The sequence below is a fragment of the Dipteris shenzhenensis genome, chromosome 27 (genome assembly GCF_047967505.1).
Source record: "Dipteris shenzhenensis isolate YYH24624 ecotype China chromosome 27, Dip_SZ_1.0, whole genome shotgun sequence".
In the NCBI taxonomy this organism is placed as follows: domain Eukaryota; kingdom Viridiplantae; phylum Streptophyta; class Polypodiopsida; order Gleicheniales; family Dipteridaceae; genus Dipteris; species Dipteris shenzhenensis.
In genome coordinates, this window is record NC_141622.1 from 51,837,755 (window position 1) to 51,855,088 (window position 17,334).

The 17,334-nt window shown below is 50.1% G+C and overlaps 1 protein-coding gene across 1 annotated transcript in view; it reads left to right on the forward strand.

The window, feature by feature from the left end:
- Nucleotides 1-17,334, forward strand: part of EMB2754 (Vacuolar sorting protein 39) — an 85,480-nt gene that overhangs the window by 33,333 nt on the left and 34,813 nt on the right. Inside the window, exons 6-8 of the mRNA XM_087398378.1 lie at nt 6,555-6,981; nt 7,163-7,501; nt 7,688-7,915. Coding sequence (XP_087254504.1) covers nt 6,555-6,981; nt 7,163-7,501; nt 7,688-7,915 — 994 coding nt within the window. The remainder of the gene's footprint in view (nt 1-6,554; nt 6,982-7,162; nt 7,502-7,687; nt 7,916-17,334) is intronic.

A 17,334-nucleotide genomic window follows, 5' to 3' on the forward strand; every position in this document is an offset into this window, starting at 1 on the left:
TTGATTTAGGTTAGTACAAGTAAAGGTACTCCACGTTTCATTGGTAATGAAACGTTTGAAACATGTTGCAAGTTTCAAAACGTTTCGTTACCAATGAAACACGTTTCATTGTGACTATGATCTGATGTTATTTGCTTGCCCTTCATTTGTTGTAGCTCAGTCCCCAATGTGTGTACTTGGTCTTGTAGCTTGGTTTTCTCATTTTCCCATTTTGCTCTCTCCTTCTCCCATTCTTCTTTCTTGACTTTCTCCTTCCTCCATTCTTCTTGTACCTCCCACCTTGTTTCCGAATCTCAGCCAGTGTTTTGTCCACATGCGCTTTCTCAGCCAATAGGGCCACATTGGTAGGCAGCAAGTAGCAGGAAGGAAGGAGGAGCTTAGATGGGTTTAAATGTCACATCCCAAAGTACGCAATGAGTGGTGGATGGGGACTTATATAGTCCCTCCACAATGTCCCGTATATTTTCCTAGGTTAAGTTAGCTAGGGTTAGGTTGGTCGGGTTAGGTCAGTTAGGTCTAGCTAGGTTAGTTTAGGTTTAGTTAGTTTGGTCTAGTTAGGTTGGGTCAAACTAACTAGGGTTGAGTACCTCATGGGTTGGTTAGGTTAGACTAACCAACAGTCCTAACTGCCTTAGGAGTCTTAGGTTATTGCAGTACTAACTGTCCTAGGTGACTTAGGGAACCCCCCCCCCCCCCCCAAAAAAAAAAAAAAGGCAAAAACTCAGAATTCCAGCCTCTTTTAGGGGCTTTCCACAGCCCTATTTGGGCTCATTTGGACTTCTTCGACAACCCTTCTTCCGAGCCTCTCCATCACATTTCGAGCTTTGAGACAGGCAGGAATTGAGCACATGTGCATGCATTTGGCGCAGTGGGACAGAAACAAAGCTTGGTCACACACTATGGAACAGCCACATGCCTGTTGGAGGGAACATGGGGCAACGTGTCTCGACTTTTGGGCAGCTTATGCAGGGCTTTGAGCAGTATGCAGGAAGCTTAGGGCAGCTTCAACAGGAGGAAGATTCACAGCCCAAGGGAATCCTTTTGATCACCATCCATCATCTGTTGTACCCCATTACATTGGATGTGTTGCATCAGGTATTTTCGCCTTTTGGGCTTATTGAGAAGATTGTTATGCATCAAGTTTCAGGTGGGCTCCAAGCTGAAATGCATTTTGCCTCACAGGCTAGTGCACTGCAAGCACGAAGCACCTTAAATGGCCGGGATATATATGATGGTGGTTGTACCTTACATATTCAGCTGTTAGATTTGGCAGCGATGTCCTATGCTGAATGTCACGATACAAATGACATAGAGCAGCTAGTTGTTGGAGCTATGATGCCTAGGGGAGTGATGCCAAAGGCTATGCAAGCCTATAAAAGTAGACACCCAACATCTGGGGAGAATGCAGTCAGGCCAATGTTTGTAATGCAGTCTAGCCATGTTATGCCACTCCTTGTAGATGGTAGAAATGGCAAACAAACTGCAAGCCCACATATGGGATAAGGCATCTGCAACCACGTTTTCTTTCCCTTTCCTGTACTCGATGTTGAAATCATAAGACTGAACCTTAGCCAGCCACCTCTTTTGCTTCATTGACAAGTTGGGCTGCGTAAGGAAATACCTGAGTGTCCTATGATCTGTCTTAACCTTGATTTTGATACCATACAGGTAGTGGTGCCATTTTTCGAAAGCATGGAGGATAGCCAACATTTCCTGATCATGCACATGATAATCTAGTTCCTTGGCATCCAATTTCCTGCTTTCAAAAGCAATTACCCCGTGTTCCTATCTTAGCACAGCCCCTAATCCTTTGCCACTGGCATCTGCCTCCACAACGAAAGTACGTGAAAAATCAGGGCATACCAACACAGGAGCATGAGTGAGGGCGAATTTCAGGTCTTCGAAGCTGCGCTGTGCATCTGTAGACGGCATAAAAGCATCCTTCTTCAAAAGGTCAGTCAGAGGGGCTGCCCTCTTGGCAAACTTGCGAATATAGCGCCTGTAGAAGGAAGCAAGACCTAGAAATCCCCTCAACTGAGTAGGGTTGCGTGGCTGCGGCCAATCCTCAATGCATTTCACCTTTGCAGGATCCACTCGAATGCCATCCTTGCTCACAATGTGACCAAGATACTCAACCTTTTGTGCCATAAAAGTGCATTTGCTGGCTTTAGCATAAAGCTGATGCAACCTCAAAATTTCCAGCACTTGCTTGACATGTCTGATGTGCTCTTGCTTATCCTTGCTGTAAATGAGGCTGTCATCAAAAAATACCAGCACATATTTGAAAAGGAGAGGCTGCAAAATCTTGTTCATGAGTGCCTGGAAGGTAGCTGGTGCATTGGTCAATCCAAAAGGCATCACCTTGAACTCATACAGTCCCCTCTCCATGCGAAAGGTGTCTTGTGCTCATCCTCAGTTTTTATTCTAATCTGATGATAGCTGGACCTCAAATCAATCTTAGTGAAAAACTGAGCACCCTTGAGTTCATCCAACAGGTCATCTATCTTGGGGATGGGAAACCTGTTTTTGATGGTGACCTTATTCAAGTCTCTGTAGTCAATGCACATATGGTAAGAACCATCCTTCTTTTTCACCAGGAGCACGGGGGATGCAAAAGGAGAAGTGCTATGTGTGATGAAACTCTTTTGAAGTAAGTCCCTCACTTGAATTGCCACTTCTTCCCGTTCTACCTTAGAGAGTTGGTATGGGGCCTTATTGATTGGCTTACTGCCAGGTTCCAGGACTATGGCATGATCTACATCTCTTCTTGGAGGCAACTGTGATGGCAAATCAGCAAACACATTTGCAAACTCTGAGAGCAATCTCTGCATATCATCAACACGGAAGTGCCATCCTCTTTAGTTACTGACACATTTAATGCATATATGGCGCTGCCCCTCTTGAGCTCTCTGGTTAACTGCCTTGCTGAAATGACCTGCAATTTAGGAGCTGCAATACCATGCAATGTAACTGATCCATCCCTGTGGACAAAGCTGAGTGTTAAGGCATTGAAATCCATGCTAATTTTGCCCAGTGATTGCAACCAATCACAGCCTAGGACAACATCTATTGGGCCCATATCAAGTGCCAAGAGATCACCTGCAAATGTATAGTCATCAGAGAATTTAATCCTTGCATCTTGGCAACAAGATCTACTGATCATATGCTGTCCATTGGCCACTTCTACTCTCAGCCCATGGTCTATCTCAGTAGCAATCACTCCCACCCTCTGTAAGGTCTTGCTGTTAACAAAACTGTGGGTGCTACTGCTGTCCACCAACACATGCACAATCTTGCCGTTAATCATCCCTGTTAATCTGATAGTATCAACACTTTCGGCACCCATCAGGGCATGCATGGAAATAGTATAAAGTGTTGGTTGGGCATCCCAATAAAACTCATCCTCGTTCATAGGAGCATTACCACTTGCATCTTCATGTGCATAAAAAGGTATCGCATCGTGGTGCTCCACAGAAAAGAGTGTTGGCCTACGGCCTCTCATGCCACCAGTGGGCAGAATCTCATACGAATGTGAAGCATGCGTGTCATGCGCATTAGCACCACCAGGATCAAAAGGAAAGTCAGTGCCCTTCGTGGCTCCAGTGTCAGGAGCCTCATCTGCATCATGTGTATTTGCCATCTCATCCTGAGACGTATCCAAAGAACCTGGGGCATCAAACAAATCCTCGTCATCTGAGAGGTCAATGATCATGCTGAGCTTGGCAGTACCACTGTTGTGCATCTTGCACACATTCCTGTGCTCCATTTCTTGCCACATTTAAAACATAAGTTGGCCTTCTTTCTGCTGTCCATTATTGCCTGTGTATGCTGTTTTATCTCAGCCTGCTCATTTCCAGCAGTAGGCTTCCCTCCAGGCTTGGCATCAGGATACCTGTAAGGCCTGGCATACGGCATCTTACTACCCGAGACAGTAGGAAAGTGAGGAAATGGTGCTGCTGCAGATTTCTTGTCAGTCCACTCAGCAAACTTAGGCTTCGACTCAGTGTCATGCCCCATAGCATGCGAGCTGCCCATGGCATTTCTGTGCTTGCCAGCATATTTAGGCTCGAATACTTCTGCAAGCTGAGCTGCCCTCTCAATTGTTTGAGGGTTATGTGCCTTCACATCTGCAGCGAGATAAGAACTTAACCCATGGATGAAATGCAGCAGCTTTCCCTTTTCAGATACATCTTGCACAAAGAGGGAAAGCCTCCAAAAACGTTGCAAGTACTCTTGGACTGTACCGGTCTGTGACAAGGCATAAAATTCAGCCAAGTATTGATCCAATACAAGTGGAGATACAAATGTAGTGGCCATCAATTCTTTGAAACCCCTCCAAGTGGTTGGTTTCTGAGGCGAATCCCTCATGTATCGCCACCATGTGTGGGCATAGTCTTGCATATGCATACTTGGCAAAATGATGCGCTCCTCCTCAGACTTGGGGTAGAAGCGGAAATAGTCTTTCAGCTTCGTGAGCCGCTCCTCCAACTCATTGGGAGTGCGAGCGTCCCCTTCAAACTTATGCACTGTGAGTTTGTCTTTCATATCCTTGGCTGCATAATTCTTGTGTGTGTAGCCTCCAGAAGTGCGGGCATCATCACGCTTGAGGTTCACATAATCAAAGAAGGGCATCTCAAGTTTGATGGCCTCAGGTAGGGCCTTGTATGAATGCAAAGAATCTGCCAACATGTCATCAAAAGTGGCTTGTTGCCCACCACCAACCCCCTACTACGTAGAAGCTGCTGCCATTCGATGCACTGGCTGCGTCTGGTTATATGTGCTCGTTTGTGGAGCGATAGGTGCATGAACTCCGGGTTGGGTCTCTCTGCCAAATGCATCTCTCCGGAATGATGGCATACCAAAGGGCTGAGAAGAGGACTGACCTCTCTCCCAGGGGTGTGGGCTGCCATATAAACCCAAGCCAACTCCAGGCATACTCGTTGGTGCGATGAAAGGAGCACTAGCCTGATGCACACCAACGGGTCATCCCAAAAGAGCCGGCTCGGCCTGCATAGCTGCAAGAAGATGGCCTGACATTCTGCAAGAAGGTGCTCTGTGGCACAGAAAATGCATCATCTATGTCCAGATAATCCCCAAGCTGGGGTACATGCAATGGTCTAGAAGAATGATGCTCATAGGCACAACGGGCATCTGCCATAAAACCCCTGCGTGGAGCAGACAACATCCTGACTGTCTGAATGGTCCCCGTGCTGGGGTGCGGGCTGCTTACCCTTATCCTGCATAACAATGGCAGATGTGATCTGCTGACCAATCTGCTGTCCCATCTGGACAAGAGCCGTATCCTGCATAGCCATGGTTGTGGTAAGCTGTTGGCTGAACTCCTGTCCTATCTGGCGGAAAGCACCCTGAAGCATAGAGGAAAGGGCATCCAGAAACTGCGTCTGCGCTTGGGCATATTCCTGGATTCATCTAGATGTATGCTTCCCCCGTATTAGCGGACATGCAAATTTCACTTTGTGAAGCTTTCGTCCATATTGCGGCCTGTTGATATTGCGATAAATTCTTTCTATCTTAAGTGATGCATTGCCCTATCAGCTAGATGGTCTAAGCAATTTTTTGTTTGGATGCTCGTTTGGGAGAGACTAGTATTCTTCACAAGGTGTTATAGCTTGAATGAAGAGAAATGTGGACTACTTTCTGATTAGCCTTCTCCTTTAGTGCTAGCCTTTGTCACAGCTGAGTTTTCCCTTCACCTCCGGAGTGCTGACATAAACTTAGTACGAAGGCCGTTGTGTACATGGATGCTCAAGTATATGTGGATGTGCGGATTTGTATTGTATGATCTTTATACTATGGTCTACACCCATGGTTGTGTGCTGATAAGGTCAGTGGTGATGTCATAGTAGCTAGTCCCTGCCATATGCGATGGGGTTTATGGTTTTCAATCTTATGAGTGACTATCGTGAGATAAAAAATGCATTATGTGTTGTATTTTTAGAGGATGAGTTTGGGCATGTTCTTGGATTCATCTAGAGACTAGATATATACTTACTTTTCAATTGGTTCTACTTTTTTCTTCTATTTCAAGGATATACATGTTTAGGAGTTTCTAGACTCATTGGTTCCATCTGAACTTTTGAGATTGCTATTGTAATCAAAGCCATGCATCATTGAAATACGGAAATACTATAGAGTTTATCTTTTGGAGGGGGTTATTGTCATTCGCACACCATGCAGTGCTGCTATTTTTCTCTAAAGAGTGGTTATTCTTGTTCACATCTTATGTGGTGCGGCTGTTTCTCTACTTTCTTATCCTACACACACACACTCTCTCTCTTTGTGTGGATCTGAGCTTATTTTGTTATTAAAATTGTTCAGTTCAATGTGATTGATTTTTCTTAGTGTTAATTAACTTAAAATCTTTGGATGCACACTTTTGCACATGCACAATTTCGATAACTATTGGAGGTTGCTTTCTTTCCCAGATTATTTTAGCTTGATTGGCCTCAGAAATATAGTCGAGTCATTGACTATTAAGTATCAAGTAGTTACAATGATAATTTGATTTGATGTTTTCCTTGCTTGTTTTTAAGGTATGGCCAGTCTCTCTTTGAACAGAAGGAATATACAAAGGCTATGCAACACTTTGCAGCTTCTTCCCTGGACCTGATTGCAGTGTTATCTCTATTCCCTTCAATAAGACTGCCAAAGTTTTGTAGCAACAGTGCATCTGGAGCACTTTTGCAGCCATCTTTTGCGGGATCTGAGCAGAGTGATGCTTTGGAGGATATTTCTCAAAATTCTGCTGATCTGGAAGAACTTGCTGGAGAGGCAAACAAAGAGCGTCTTCAGGAGAAAGAGAATATGGCAGCTATGAATGCTCTTGCAGGGTTTTTATTGACCAAAAGAGCTGCAATCATTGGGAAAGCTGAGGAAGAAGACACAGATGCAGCTGTTGCCGCAATGGTTAATAGCAATGGTGCAACTGGAGACTCTAAAAGGCCAAAATCTACCCCAAAGGTTCTTTAAATCTGTCTTGACCAGTAACAGTGTAGTGAAGCTTTTTGTGCTTTCTTGTTTCGAGGAAGATAGCAACAGTCCCTTCAAAATTACAGTTCCTTTGGTTTTTAACGTTCTGCAAAATCTTTGGCTATTCTCAGACTTTCAGCAATATGTTTTGATGTGATGCTTGCGTTTACAGTATAGTGACAGTGGAACACAGGAACAAAGAGATTATGGAGCTAGGGAGCTTGCTACCATACTGGATACTGCACTTGTTCAAGCACAAATATTTTCACACCAGTCAGCCGCAGCACTCCGTCTGTTGACAGGACCCAATTACTGTGATGTGGATTCTTGTGAGGAGATAATGCTATCTGGTTCTCATTTCATGGAATTGCTGCAGTTATACAAGTACAACGAGCTACATCGCAAGGTCCTGGATCTTTTGAATCAGCTCGCTGTAGCGAGGGAAACTATGTCTGCGCCAGCAGAGACAATTCCAGAAGTCAGCTCGCAAGCAATTATTGATTACCTCAAGGTTTGCCATTGCTTCTTCCTACTCGCATTTGTGTGTTTAAAAGTATATAGAGTGGTGGCGTAGGCTTCTTTGCACCAAAGATGTGAGTGTGACAGAACTAGAGCAGAAGTTGGTTGCCCTTTACAGCTCCGTTGTATTAGTTATTCAGACACTGATTCAGGTTGTCGTTTATCTTGTGCTTAACAGAAGCTGGGAGGGCAGAATCCATTTCTCATTTTAGAATCATCAACTTGGCTTTTAAAAACTTGCCCTGAGCAAGCCATGCAGTTATTTTCCTCAATGGATCCACCTCTGCCAGCAGACATTGTCAATACATATCTGAAGGAGAAGTTCCCTGGTCTACAGGCGATGTATCTAGAGCATTTGATGATGACTGACAAACGTAATTTATCGGAAAGTCTCCAAAATGAGTTGGTATGATTCTGGCATTCTTGAATTTACAATTTTGAAAGCACGACATATAACTCTCATCCAAGAGGTAGGTAGAACGTGCAAAGTAAGGGAAAAGTCCTAATGGGAGAAGGTAGTTGCTTGTCCTGAGAAGCACAAGTATAAGCAGATTTGCTTTGGCTCATCATCAAGGCATATTGACGTCACACACCAATAAGAAGTGGTTTCTAAGCTTACTATGGGAAAGTGATTCGACGCATAACTTTTGTGTAAAAATCTTGTATATTTCACCCTTAAGGCTTATTGCCGACTTTTGCATAAAGTTCTTTAGAAGCAACTAGTAACTCTCCCTGACTAATAAACTCTGAACACATGGCTCCCTTTTTACCCAATTTCTTTAATTGTCTCTAGGGGAGACTCAAGCAACATAATAGTTTTCCATGCTGGCTTCTCTTAATGGCTTTTGGAGAGGGGCATTGAGGGCTACCAATGGTGTCTATTGGACCACCATTGACTAGCCCATAAAATCTTTTAAATCTACTTGCTTTGGCATCTTATCCTTTGTACCTTTCAAATCGGAGAATTCCATTTGCCCACATCCAAGGCATTGTGGATAATTTGTAGAATCTATGTTTGTAGTTGGCCCATATGGGACTGAGGTGGGGTGTGGCTAGCTTCCCCCCCTGAAAGGTTATTTTGTCTAATTCTTAATAGGGGCAACCATAGCTTGTGCTTGAAGTTGAATGAAACATTTGAGATGAAGCCATTGCATGCTCTATGAATCCAATGGGATTGAATGCCCCTGTGCTCTAGCTGTAATGGTCTCTTGACTCTTCCTAGGAATAAGTCTCTATGTTGTTTCCCACAAAGACAACTTTTGCATGAATCCCACTCTTACTGTTGGGATTCATTGACCATGTTTATGCTCTCTAGCAACTGCATGGTCCTACAGTGAAGATGACTGAACCTTTGGTGCCAAAGATTGGGATCAATATGTACAAACATATATACTTTTTGACTAGGGGGTACCCAAGTTGGCCATTTGGCCTGCCTACTAACCTACACGTAGACCTAACTTGGACTGACCTAAGGGCTAGGAATGGACCTATGTAGCTCGTGCATGACTCATCCCTGGACTAGGGCTTACAATGGGGCAAAATATATCCTGATTTGGGAACTAATGCTATACATTATGCAATCGATGATGAGCTTAGTGTGTCACAATGTATCCTAGTGCAGGGGTGCATTTGGCAGGAAGCTACTTTTTCAGGAATCGTTGTAGAATGAGCCCTCTGCTTGCATGTATAAGATCCAATCACCAATCCTAATTACAAGGATTATATTCTAAATAGCATGCTATTTACAATGTACTTGTAATCGCCAAAAAGGCTCCTCCTGCGAGCCCTCCTCCCTCCTTCCGTAGCCTCTACCTCCCTACCTCCCTCGGCCTCACCTACGCCCTCGCCTCGCGCCACTCGCCCTCGCCCTCGCCCCCCCTCGCCCTCGCCTCACACCCCTCCACGCCCTCGCCTCGCCCCTCGCCCCTCGCCCCTCGCCACCACACCTCCGCCCTCCGCCCTCGCCCCTCGCCCCTCCGTCCTCGCCCCTCCGCCCCTCGTCCCTCCGCCCTCGCCCCTCCGCCCCTCCGCCCTCGTCCCTCGCCCCTCGCCCCTCCGCCCTCGCCCCTCCGCCCTCGCTCCTCGCCCCTCTGCCCTCCGCTCTCGCCCCTCGCCCTCGCCCCTTGCCCCTCCGCCCTCGCCTCCGCCGCCGCCCTTCTCCCTCGCCTTCGACCTCCGTCCCCGCCTTCCGCCCTCCGCCTCGCCTTATCCTCCTCCGTCACACCCAGGCTCCATCCCTCGTCTATCCCCCCCCCCCCCTTTTTTGGTGGCAGCCTCTTCTTCATCGGAGGTCTCGCAGTTTGTCTTGGCAGTATGGCGGCTCCTTGCCCGGAACCGGAGGCCCAGTCAGACCCTCCCTCTCCAAATGCCTACCGCGTGATATTGACAGAGCAACAGTCGTCTCGGGTACAACAGGTTGCCAATGACTTTGCCCTCACTTCCATCTATGGCAGAGTCATTGGACACTCTCCCTCCAGACCAGCCATCAGGGATTGGCTCCAATCCACTCTTATGCTAGAGGACAGCCACATCGAGGAGGTGGCCCTTATGGGAAGGGGCATCTTCTGGCTTAAACTCTCCACTGCGAAAGCTGCGAGCAACTTGATTGCTGGTTCCCCCACATCTGTGGATGGAAAGATCATCATGATAGTCCCTTGGTACCGAGGATTCAGCGCAACGGACTTTGATGCTCGTTTCCGCATACCTCGCCACCCAGTGATGCTACTTTTTCCAGGCCTCGCTGCTGAGTTGCGGCCGATAGTCAGGGACGTGGGTTTCCACTTTGGCTGGGTGATGCATGACACTTTCGTCGACGTGGTTGCTGCGGCAGGAGCTCCTAGAGTCCGTGTGGCTGTGGCAGACCTTGCGTCCCTCCCTGCAGTGATTGAGATCGTGATAGATGCTGGCAGCATTACTCAGAGCATGGTAGTCACAGGACAGCCAGGCCAGTGCCTGAGGTGTCACGGCTTTGGGCACCTGGCTGCTGCTTGTCCACGCTTCTCCAGCTCCTCTCGGCCCCCCCCGCCCCCCCCCCTCAGCCCCCTCCCCCTCCCTCCGGGCAGCCACGTCAGGAAGAGCAGAGGCAGCCGGAGTCCGGTCCAGAGGTGGCTAGCGGCTGGACCGAGGTCAGAAGGAAAAGAGGAAAGAATAAGAAGACTTTTGACAGAGGTAAGGAGGCAGAGGTTACCCAACCTGCAGCAGCGCCTAAGAGACATGACAGGCAGCCGCCCCAGGGTCCAGGGAGAGCTTCTTCTTCGTCTGTAGCCCGCCCTCCGCAGCCTCAGGTCCCCCTCTTCCGATCCCTAGCTCCCTTCCACGCAGCCCCAGGCCCTACCACAGCCACAGCCCCCTCTTCCCGACCCGCAGCATCAGCCCCCGCCTCTCTCTCTTCAGCCCCCTCCTCTTCCTCTCCAGCCCCAGCCCCAGCCCCAGCCCTCCTCCCCCGTCCCTCTCAGCTCTTCCGCAGTGTCAGCTGCACCGGTGCTTCCTCAGCCGCGGGCAGCCCCCACCCCCCCTCCTCCACCCCCCGCTAGTCGCTTTCGTGGAGTGTGAGTTGCCTACCCCTCAGCCTCCTTCCCCTTCCCCACCCCAGGCAGGGCATCCCGAGATTGCACCACCCCTGGAGCAGTCTTCCTTGTCTGCTAGCCCGATCCCCTCAGTTGCAGACTCTGACGGACCTCAGCTCCAGGAGAGAGAGCTTCCTCGTGACTTCTACAGATCCGATCCCTGGGATTACTTGGATGTGGCCGACCTCGGGACCTTCCCAGCTTGCCTCGACATCAGTATCTTCGTGCTCTGTAAAGGGACGGATGGGAAGATCGCAGCCTTGGCTCCGAGGGACGGCCCCAGCTTTGCTTTCACCTTTCTCAGCGATGGCACCGAGATTTGGACAGACGACTTGGTCTGGGAGGCTCTCAGAGAGCAGACGCACGCTCAGATTTGCTCCTGGATAGGCCCGTCGGGTGGACAGCTTCTTGAGACTAAGTGGTCCGAGGGTGACGTGCGCCTGCGGTGGCGTTGCGCCGCCAAGCGTTTCAGACTGATTGTGATCCTCAGGCCCCCTCTGTCGTGGCCCCTCCCCTAGGATGTCAGAGCGTGGACTCCTCAGAAACTTCGCGCCTTCTACGGGATGACTACCTCAGAGATCTCGAGTTGGCTCGAGAAAGCGTTTGTCCATGGCACCAAAGGCCTCACGCCTTTGCTAAAAGTTTTGAAGAACGGGCAGGATGACCCCGCCTCCCCCTCCAAACCCTCACAAAAGCGTCAGCGCCTTCATTCCGAAATTTCAGCCTCTTCATCGACCTCAGCCGGGAGCAGACAGTTGTTCGCAGCCTACCAGTCCTCATCATGAGCTTACACCTTGTCTCCTGAAACGTGAACGGGTTTCATTCTTCTGGCACCCGTGGTCCTAGGAAGCTCATCTTGAGACAGGAACTTCAGCCAGCAGTGATTGGTCGCTTGGATATACTTCTGCTCCAGGAGCATAAGCTTTCAGTGGCTCATTCCCGTAGCTGCGGGAAGATCCTCCCTAGATGCTCTCACACTTATTGGGAGCCCTCGATCGGTGCACAGGGGAGGAGTGGCGGTGTCTGTACTTCCGTTTGTGAGTCGTTTGCCCAGGGAGTTTTTGGCCATGGTACGTCGATCCCAGGCCGTGCACTTTGGGTTGGCCTAGAGTTGGAGGGCTCCAAAATAGGAATTCTCAACATCTATGCACCCACAGACCTCCGATGCAGAGCCACCTTCTGGAGGACACTCACAGAGATTCTCCCAGACATGGATTCGTGGATTGTTGGAGGTGACTTCAACAATCTGGAGACCTTGGAGGACCAGCAGGGCAGAGGACCAGAGTTTACAGGTATAGCTCAGGCAGAGCAGTCCGCTTGGGACTCCTTTATCTTCGCGACAGGAGGTAGGGACAGCTGGAGAGACCCGTCCTTCCGCCGATGGCACGGGAGCTTTGACTTCTCGTGGGGCTTCTCAGGGAAGGAGGCAAACTCCTGGAGAGACTGGACAGATTTTATGTCAGTGATTGGGCCATCAGCAGAGGTGGTCAGGTGGATGTAGTGCCAGGGACGACACTCTTCGACCACGCGCCAGTGCTCTTATCACTAGAGTCGGCAGCTCAGTCCCTTCCTCCCCGTTCGTGAAGGATTCCTGATTCCATCTTCTCTAGGGAGGAGGTGCGCAGTAGTATCGGTAGCCTTTGGGACAGAGATTGGGGCGAGTGCGTGGATCTGGTAGAGTCGGTGGCGCAGGCATTGCAGGAGTCCAGCCAGATTTGCCAGTTCGCAGCCCTTCAGGTTCGCCAGGAGTGGTGGGGCAGAGAGAGAGCTCTTCGTAGGGACCTCGCCTCCATTCAGCGACTCCAGCAGGCAAGCTCCGGGCTCGGAGGAGCTTCGAATCCAGGCCCTTTGAGCCAGAGCCCTTCTTGAGGAGACTCTCCAACGTCGCTCAGAGTTTTCTTATCACGCCTCCCTCTCCTTCTGGGCTCGGAAGGGCGACCGGATGAGCAAAGAGTTCTTTAGGATGCATGGCCAGAGGGCAGTAGGTGACCAGCTCCGGAGTCTTAGGACAGTGGAGGGGCACATCGTTACTGTTCCGGAAGAGGTCTTGGGGTTGGCTACCGACTTCTACAGGACTCTTTTCCAGCAGGAGCAGCTTGCTCCCCGTACTAGACGTTCCCGCGAGGAGGTGTGAAGGCACATTCCAGCCCTTGTTCAGCCCAGCATGCAGACGACGTTGATGGCACCGTTCACCACTGCTGAGATGCAGGAGGCCTTGATGGCCATTGATGGGCAGAAATGCCCTGGCGAGGATGGGCTCTCTCGTGCTTTCTTCACCTCTTTCTGGGATCAGATCCATCAGTCCCTCCTAGCAGCCCTCTAGAGGATTTTCAGCAGCGGACACATGCCAGAGAGCCTCTCTTCGGGATTGATTTGCGTCATTCCGAAGGGAGGAGACCGACAGGAGATCCGTCAGTGGCGCCCGATCACTCTCCTCACCACTGCCTACAAGATCCTTGCCAAGATGATCAGTGCCAGAGTTCGGCCACTACTTCCTGACCTCATTCATGACACTCAGACAGGCTTTGTCCAGGATCGCTGTATCCTGGATAATGTCTTCACCTTCTCAGAGACGACGGAGTGGGCTCAGCACAGCGGGTCGCACTTAGCCATCCTACTTCTCGACTTTGAGAAGGCCTACGATCGAGTGGACTGGTCCTTGTTGGAGGGCACCTTGGAGAGACTGGGATTCCCAGTAGGATGGATTCAGGGTATCTCAGCGTTATACAGGACAGCTTCCAGCAGGGTCATCATCGGCGGCAGGATGGGAGCGCGATTTCGATTGGAGAGATCAGTGCGTCAGGGTTGTCCCCTTGCTCCTTACCTGTTTCTCTTTTTCGTCGAGGCGATGACATACTATCTTCAGACGAGGTCGATCAGGATCCGGGGTGTTCGCCTTCCTACAGGGAGGACACGAAGCTCCTGGACTCGGAGTATGCAGATGACACAGCGCTGTATGTTCAGGATGATGAGATGATGCTGGAGAGGGTGAGGCTGGCCTTAGAGGTCTTCTGCTCGACAGCCGATGCGAAAATCAACTGGAACAAATCAGTTGGTTTTCTCACAAACCCTGGGGCATGCTCACAGTGGGGGAGGTTTTTGGGTTTCAGATGGATCCCGCGGGGGCAGACAGCTAGATATCTCGGCTTTCAGGTCGGCCTGGACATCACGCCAGCTCAGCAGTTTCTCCCGGTGCTAGACTCCATTCGACGGAAGCTGGCTTCCTGGAGCACTGCTAAGCTCTCTCTTGCAGGTCGTGCTCTTGTAGTCAACTAGGTTCTCCTGGCCACGGCCTGGTATGTGGCCTCTTGTTGGTGTTTCTCGAGATCCAGCGTGGCACAGCTCAGGAGGATGGTCCGGAATTTCCTGTGGTCTGGGGGGGATGGTCTCAGAGATACCAGAGCCAGGGTAGCCTGGCAGACAGTCATTCTTCCGCAGGCTGAGGGTGGCTTGGGGGTCATTGATCCGGAGCTTCAGAGTCAGGCCTTGCTGGGCAAGTTAGTTATCCGCGGTTTGACCCCGGGGGGGCAAACGTGGAAGTTGTTACTTCAGCAGGGGATCAGTTCTTGCGTCCCGCCCGAGGTGGAGAGTGGCTACCGTCCCTCCGGTGGATCTTCACCTCTGCACCGCTTACTCACCCCCGCTCCCCGCTCATTCGTAGCCTTCTCACGGTTTGGAGGTGACTCCGTCTCAATCTCCTCCAGTCCCCTCCTAACAGTCAGGAGGAGATCGACTGCTAGCCGCTCATTTGGAACGATCAGGTCAGAGATACCTTGGGCCTTCAGTTGGGGAGAGGTCACATATCCTGTGGGACGGTTCGATGCGGGGGCCAGCCCGGTCCCTTCGAGTTTGGAGGGACACTTACAGACACTTGGAGACCGTTGCTCTAGCAGCCGCAATCGGAGGTGTCCGTGGAGCTCAGGCGAGACGCACAAAGATAGACAGAGCGATTCCCGCCGGTTGGTTGGTTCCACCTGAGATTCAGATCCTCATGCCTGGTGATGACCGCTGGCTTGGACAGTTCACCCCCCGTGGCATCCCACTGGTGGTTGCAGGCCGGATGGACGACACCTCTGTTTCCTTCTTCGCGGTTTTGGGGGACGGCCGACTCAGGAGAGAGGGTGTGCTCATCGACCCCCTTCTCTCGTGGCAGAGGGTTCGGGTCATAGGCCTCGTGGGGAAGGTTTGGCGGATCGATCCTAGTATAGAGCAGGATCAGCTGCAGTTATGGCTACTTTGGCTTTGGGAGGGGCGGGCCCTGTCAGAGCTTGATTGGGACCCAGGTGAGTGGAGATGGCCAGAGGTTGTGACAGGCCAGGGGCCGACCCCTTTCTTCGCTTACAGCACGACATTGGGCAGGAGAGTTCTCGGGAGGATGCAGAGCCGCCCGCCCACCCAGCGGTCCAGTTGGTATGCTCAGGGTATCTCCAGGTTATTTTTGCAGGCCTTCTGGAAGGCCTTGTGGGAGAGCTGGCGGCCGCGGAAGATTTCCTACTTCCTTTGGCTACTCGCCCACAAGGGTCTTCCAGTGGGGAGCTGGTTGCGGCAGATTGGTGAGGATGGACTTTGTCAGATTTGTCATGAGGACGAGGAGTCAGCAAAACACTGCCTGTGGAGCTGCACTCGCGCCCAGGAAGTGTGGAGGTGGACCTTAGGGATCCTTACTCGTGCAGCACCGGAGTTAGGTTTGATCACCTGGGGCGCGTTTTGCTGGTGCAACACCACACCTGGCTATCATCAGTTGTTTGAGGCAGGCCCGCAGGACCCCATGTTTCTTATCACACAGGGGACTTGGGGGCCGCTTGAGGGCATCCCGCCGTACTTGGCAGAGGCGGACACAGGAGAGGCAGCTTGTTTGGGAGATAATTAGCAGCATCGCTGGATGGCACATTTGGACCTCGCGATGCGTGCAGATCCTCGGTGGTACCTCTCTTTCGACTGCCCAGGTCATGGCCGACATCTGGAGTGAGATTATACACACATTGAGAGGCTAGTGGGACCAGATACAAGGAGATTCCCGGGCTGGCCGGGAGAAGCGGAGACGTTTCCTCCGAGATTGGGATACGCAGGGCCTCTTCTTCGAGCATACTTCTTAGGGCCTTCAGTGGCGCTATTCACCACCTCTCTGGCTGATCCCTCCGTGAGAGAGTTTTTTGTTTCCATTTAGGGCTGCGTCCGATTTGTGAACGCAGCCTTGTCAGCTGCAAAACTGACCTCATGTATCTTGTTTTTTCGAAGTAATATAATCAGCACTGTTTTTTCGGAAAAAAAAATAGCATGCTATTTTCAGACACCTCATAGATGAGGTCACACACAAGAGAATCTAGATCCTATGATCTAGGTGAGGAATCACATCTACCACATGAGGTGGCACAAGTGGCCTCAAGACTCTTCACACACACACCTATAGGACACTCCTAGGACTCTAGGACCATGCACACTAGGACCACACACACTAGGACTCCGATTCCAACAAATCCCCCTTCGGAGCTAGGGTGAGAGACTATGACATCATCCAGACTGTGCATCTCAGGCAATCTCAGAGGCTAACAGCTGAGCATAATTCAGAGGTTGAACCAAGCACTCTCATGGCTTAGGTGTTAACGTGATCAGAGACTCAAATCTGAGCATGGATGCATGACCAACACATAGGTCTAGGGAGTACACCAACATCCTGGAACTCGGCCAGGCCTGATAAAGGAAAGACATAACAACCCCCCGTCTCCTAACTGGGTACATGGAAATAAGTGGAGCCTTTTATAGGACAAGGCACACAAAATGACAAATTATTACATCATTTTAGGGGGACTACCCAAGGCAGAGTACCTAACACACATGACTCTAGAAAGCCCACTCTTCATCTATCACCTCATAGGGATAGACCAGAAATAGCAGCAGTGCAGGCTTGTTCCTCAGGTCCAGAAGGTGTAGCTTCATCGTCTTCGTCCTCGCTCTGCTCCGCAACCAGATTGGCATGTTCTTTGGCTTGTACCTTTGCCATTTTTTTGAAGCAACGATCCTCTGGATGGCCAAGTTTCTGACAGTAATTACATTTAAGAGGTTTTCCGTTCTTCTTGGGCTTATTCTTGAGAAAGAATGCTTTGCTAGATTCGAAGGAAGATTCTGCTTTCTTTGTAAGCCTACGGTCCTCATCAATGAGATGAGATACCATATCCTTAAAGCTCATATTGCGGCTGACTCTTTAAAAAAAAAAAAAAACAGTGCTGATTATATTACTTCGAAAAACAAGATACATAAA